Below are 6259 nucleotides of genomic sequence, written 5' to 3'. Positions count from 1 at the left end.
TTATAGGAACTAATTTTTTAGTCCGTTTACTTTATTGTATTTTAATTCCTAAATTACCAAATAAGAGAACTAAAATAGAGTTTTAGTTTCCGTATTTAATAATTTAGAAAATAAAATGGAATAAAATAGAGGGATTAAAAACTAGTTCCTAAAAATTAAACACCCCTAAGTGGGTCAATTAATAACAAGCATGGGCATCTTACTCGTTTTTTTTATAGATTTCTTCCGTTTTTTTCTAGCACATCTCGTGAGAATGAATGGAATGTGTGGATAATCTATATACAAATGTATGTGTTATTTTGAATTACGTTTTGTAATGACAGACGATGGATGATTTACATGCAACATTAGGGTGTACTTTTTGTTCTATTCTTGATAATGATAGCAGTTGGTAATTTTGAATAAATTAAACTACAATAGATGTATTGCCTACCACCGACTAGTGACTACGATGATTAGAGTCCACCAAATCAAAGTTAGATATTTCTGAAAATTTAAAGAATTTATCTATTCTTTAGCGCGATAGCTGAAAACTAATGTGATACCTTTGTGGGGCCTCGATCTACTAATAACTAAATAGTGATAGTGTCGGATATAAAGTATGCCGTGCCTGCGTTGCGCGCGCTGCGAGCCAGGGGAGAGAGGCAGCATCGGTCCCGCGCCAACTGGCCAGTCTGGCTGGCCGCAGCCCTAGTGGCTAGTGCAGTACCGCCTCCGGGACCGCGACCCGGGGGAATTGGTTCCACTTCCACCCATCCCCGTGTGTTTCCGATTCCCCCCGTTCGGGAGCAGAGCATCCGCGCGCGATGGCCAAAGGTGAGAGTAGAGCGGCCGGCCGTGCAACATCTGCTGGTTCCGTTCCCGTCGAGCATCTTGTTCTCTGCTTCTGACGGGCGCCTTTCTTCTTTTGCCCTCTTGTATGGACGGATCCATGCATGCACAGATGGTGGCTTCGCCAAGGCGCTGCTGCTCCACGTCGCCGCGCTGTCGACGGCCGGCGCCTTCGCGGCCGCCGCTGCCGCCCTGGCGCGGCGCCGGCTGTGGGGAGGAGACAGGCGGAAGAAGCAGCTGCCGGCGCCGGCCATGGCCGAGATGCCCCGGCTCCAGCTGGCGGAGTCCGGCCGCCTGGAGTACCTCGAGAAGTTCTCGCACTACGTGGGTCAGTCGTCGTCATCCTCCTCTTCCTCTCTTCCTCCTCTTCTCCGTTGCCTGGTCAATCGTTCGACGAATGAGTGAGTGAGTGGATCCAAAACAGACTATAGCTTGCGTTCCACGCGCGCGCGCGCACGCACATAAAAAACACACAAAGAAAAAGAAGCAGCATTAAACAACCGATCGACAGCCCTGGTTTATGAGAAACAACGGCCACGTCGCCATCGATCAAGCTAGGTGGCTACTAGTAGCGTGTCGTCGTGAAAGTCTAGCGGCCGCAGGAGAAATGCAATAATCTACTGCTACTAATAATGTCATTATTTCTGCTCTCTGCTCTACTACCTACCGTGGCGCGTCGCATGCGCATGAATGCAGCTAGGCAGCTGGGTTTCCAGGACGTGAGCGAGTGCCCACAGCTCTGCAGGCTGGCGAACAACTACCTCAGCAGCAGCAAGACATGCATGGAGGACATCTACGGGTTCTTCGCCGGCGCCAAGGACGACGCCGCCGAGTGCCTGCTTTATGTCAAGCTCATAGAGGAGCTGGACAGATGCATCCTCGGATATTTTGCGTTCCACTGGGACCATGCCACCTACCTCATCACCTCGGTACGACGACGTACTACTGGCCTGCGTCCTCCTCATTATTATCCCTATTAATCAGTACGCATTTATACATACATAACGTAAATTCTATGGACTAAAAAAGAGTTACAAGTAACTTTTAATCTGAAACGGAGCTAGGAAGTTTGTAATGTCGTCGTCCTCTGGCAATAACTTGGCCGTCGCTAACGTACGTACGCGTGCAGGCCTTGACCGCGGACACCGGCAGCAAAAGGAAGCTCAGGAACATGGTCTTGGAAGCAACAAGGTGAGGCCAGCATGAATGCAGCTCCATTCCTATATTTTTTTGTTTATTTCTCTTCTCTATATATTTTTCTCTTTATCTGAGAGCACAGCTATGCACGCGCGCGGTACAAGCAGAGGATAATTGCAACAAAAAAAAAGTATTCTTTACAAATAATTGGACAAAGGCGTATTAGTTATGTCATAGTATTCATCTACGTACGTGGAGTGTTTGTACGTGTAAACCAAAATTTGTTAAGTATTAGGCAACCAAATTGTCATTGTTCCACGATTTTGGCGCACACGCATCAACGGTTTTTATTTATTTTTGTGTTGGTTGAGTTGACCTATATCCTATTATATTTCATCTAGTTATTCTGCACATGCATGCGTGTTTCATGTTTTAGATCATATTATAACTTTGAGTAATATTAGTTGTCGTTTAGGACGGTAACACGGTCTCTAAAATATAACTTTGACTAATATTTTTTTTTAAAATACAAATAAGCTCTTAATACATTTAAACTTTTATAAAAATACTTGTTAAGACAAATCGGTGTATATAAACATTATGTTTCAAAACTACATAATAAAATAGTTATGTGTAGTTAAAATTTTATAAGTTTGACTTAAACCTTATTCAAAACGATAACTAATAGAACATCAAAGAGAGTAGATGATTAGTGATTATTGCAGTCTTGTGTGGTGGAAACCATTGCGCTGGCTGCCTGCGTCATGGAGTAGGCCAGGGTCACCAACTTCAGGCATAACATAATCATGTGGCTGGTAGGTTCAATGAACTAACTAAGGTTTTGTTTGGTTTCTTTAGTCACTAGACTAATCTTTAGTGTACACCGTTTTGTTCGAGCGACTAAACCGAACTAAAAAATATTAATTGTTGTGAATAATGACTATATTACCTCTACTAATTAATGGATGTTTACAGTACGAAGAAAGTGTAGAGAGCAAATAAGGTAAAAATATTATTTTAGTCTCTTTTAGTTACCTACTTGGTGACTAGAGAACTAAAGTTCAGTCACTTCACTTTAGTCATCATATTTGTTTTTTTAGAAACTAAAAGTAACTAAACTTTAGTCATCCTAAACTAAACGGGATCTAACTAACTGGATAGATGTTCCATATGTCTGGTGCCAGATTTTGATTCCGTGGAGCATCATCACATTATATATTGTTAGTCATTATTGTACCAGGCAGACAAGAGCAGTACTAGTTCAGTCATGGGTCATTTTCGCCATGTCCTTATTTCTCCTTATTTTACAGAAAAGAAAAGAGAAACGTATCATCATTGTATTCTATCTCCTGCTGCGTGTCCCTGGCCAGATGACAAAGTCTAAGGTGTAAACTAATATGATATGGGCAAGGAAACTGTCTACTTTTGCTAAAAATAATGGTTAGATGCAAGTGGTGGACGAGTTAGCTAGGTGTGGTGCCATCATGATTTGCCTCCCTGCTTTCCTTTGGGTGGGTCAATGCAAATGCCATCATCAGTTCAAGCGTATACTAGCATGACTTACTAACAATTAATTGTTTCAAGGACTGCACATACATACATACATACATACATACATATACACGCAAGTTGTTACGCGGTCTCCCTAGTTTTTTTAAGGATATGGCTTTTGGAAACTGGCAGTTTTTGTCGCGGCTTATTGTGCCCAAAAAAAATCAGGAAGCTGTTGCGACTTCCTTGTCCGTACTCTGTACTGATGTACTCGACGCTGGTGTGCAAACAGGAAGCAGCGTTTCGAGCGCGTGACGCGTGACCTGAAGGTGACGCGGGTGTTCTCGACGCTGGTGGAGGAGATGAAGGCGATCGGCATCATAGCGGCGGGCGGCGAGGCGTCGCAGTGCACGGACGTGATGGCCCCCGTGGCGCACTCGGAGCGCAGCCCGGTGCTGCTGCTGATGGGCGGCGGGATGGGCGCCGGCAAGAGCACGGTGCTCAAGGAGCTGAAGCAGGAGGCGTTCTGGACCAACGCGGAGGCCAACGCCGTGGTGGTGGAGGCGGACGCGTTCAAGGAGGCGGACGTCATCTACCGCGCCATCAGCTCCATGGGCCACCACAACGACATGCTCCAGACGGCAGAGCTGGTACGCAACGCACTACACGCTGGCGCCAGATGGGCTGATTCAGATAGCCCATTCCGTCTGTCGATGCACTCTTCCGGGGGGGCCCTGCTGATTGCTAAATGGGCTGGGCTGTCCACCTGTTTGTTCCCGTGCAGGTCCACCAGTCGTCGACGGACGCGGCGTCGTCGCTGCTGGTGACGGCGCTGAACGAGGGGCGGGACGTCATCCTGGACGGCACGCTGTCCTGGGAGCCCTTCGTGGAGCAGACCATCGCCATGGCGCGCGCCGTGCACCGCCAGCGCTACCGCATGGGCGTCGGCTACAAGGTGGCCGACGACGGCACCGTCACCGAGAACTACTGGGAGCCCGCGAGCGACGACGCCACCGAGCAACCCCCGCGGAGGCCCTACCGCATCGAGGTGGTCGGGGTCGTCTGCGACGCCTACCTCGCCGTGGCGAGGGGCATCCGGAGGGCCATCATCACCCGGCGGGCCGTCAGGGTCAGGTCCCAGCTGCAGTCGCACAAGCGCTTCGCCGCCGCGTTCCAGCGGTACAGCCGCCTCGTGGACGGCGCCAGGCTCTACAGCACCAACTCCATGGGCTCCGCCAAGCTCATCGCGTGGAAGGACGGGATCGGAAACAGCCTGCTGGTGGAGCCCCGGGAGTTCGACTGCCTGGAGAAGGTGAGCGGGCTCAACGAGCACGCCACCTCCGTCCACGACCTCTACCCCGACGGCACCACCACCTGCGGATCGCGCTCCATCTGGGAGGACATGATCGTCTCCACGGCCCGTGCCGACACCCAGCGCGAGCTCAGGGAGGCCATCCGCTCCGTCGAGTCCGGCGGCGGGCAGCCGGACACACCACCAACAACGCCCCAGCGCGAGCTCCTGGGCTTCATCCGCTCCCTGGAGGCCGCCAACGCCGAGCCAGCTGCAGTTGACAATGGTCTCTAAATTTTAAACCATAAGATTTAAGAATCGAATCAGATAATCGGACCATATTTCTATTTATTTTTGAAACCAACATTTAATTGAGACTATTTTATTTTGTGAAAAAGTATTTGGATCGTGATCCATTACCACCCTTAGCTGCAGCAGGTCAGACACCGACAACTACCTCTTAGCTAGTGCTGGAAAAATACGGGACATGCTTTTTGGTCAGCACAAACACAACCCAAAAACAATAGGTTAAAGCACGGACCGACACGAAATAATATGGACCGAGTTAGTACGGTCCGAAGGCGGGCCTAAACCGAGCCTCAAATTCTGGCCCGTCGAGCCCCGGCACAGCCCACACAGATAGGTTGGGCTTGAGCCGGCACGGTCTGATGAAACTCATGTGTTTAATTTTATTTAATTTAGTAAGTGATAGACTTTATATTGTTATGGTATTTAGAGTTTATGTGGTCAAATAATGATGTGATTGTTTAACATCTTTAATTGAGTAAGTTATGTATTTTATATGATTGTAATATTTTGATTTTATGCGGTTAAATATATGTGTCGGGTTTGTGCCGACACGGCCCAATAAAAACACGACGTGATTTAATGCTATACTAAGCCACTATTTTTATACTTTGGACTGGCACGACTCAAGATTTTTTTAGGATTTCTTGACCTGAACTTATTTGGTACAAAACACAACGGGCTCGGGGTGGTCCGGGTCTGTACTGCCCAATTCCCAGCAATACTCGTACCACGCCACATCGAGACATCAACAACGATCGAGATCATTAGTAACTGTCAATGTTTGGGGCTGCAACGAATACGAGGTTTTCCGAGCGTATAATTTGTAGCCGGTTATTTGCTGATTTGACATCGCAAAATGCATTAGCCGGTTATTTGCTGATTTGACATCGCAAAATGCATTAGCCGGCTATTTAAAATAAACGCACTGTTTATTTAAACTCGACTACTTAATTTGATCAGGCAAGAGCATTTCCTTGCACAGCAGTCATCGCCAACCGCTTTAGCACTACCTAAAACTACATATGTTAAAACAAAGGATAAATTTAGAACCAATATAAGGCCTTATTAAGATGTACATGTATCTATCTGAATACATGTTAGGGTGGATTATAACAGAACTTACAATTTTCACTTCAAACCACGCATGTGGATTAGGATAAATACGGATTGAGTTAAATAAACGAGTACCCAAACAAGAAC

At 47.2% G+C, this 6259-nt stretch overlaps 1 protein-coding gene across 1 annotated transcript; it reads left to right on the top strand.

Annotated features, from left to right (window-relative positions):
* Positions 1-626: 626 nt before the first annotated feature.
* LOC100277721 (P-loop containing nucleoside triphosphate hydrolase superfamily protein) lies at positions 627-5139 on the top strand. Its single transcript, NM_001318960.1, has 6 exons — positions 627-816; positions 944-1159; positions 1528-1760; positions 1961-2022; positions 3752-4109; positions 4244-5139. Exons 1-6 carry the CDS (start codon positions 807-809, stop codon positions 5042-5044), a joined length of 1680 nt encoding a protein of 559 aa, NP_001305889.1. The 5' UTR covers positions 627-806; the 3' UTR covers positions 5045-5139.
* Positions 5140-6259: the final 1120 nt, after the last annotated feature.

The sequence above is a fragment of the Zea mays genome, chromosome 1 (genome assembly GCF_902167145.1).
Source record: "Zea mays cultivar B73 chromosome 1, Zm-B73-REFERENCE-NAM-5.0, whole genome shotgun sequence".
Taxonomy (NCBI): Eukaryota; Viridiplantae; Streptophyta; class Magnoliopsida; order Poales; family Poaceae; genus Zea; species Zea mays.
This window is presented reverse-complemented; position numbering and strand designations above follow the sequence as displayed.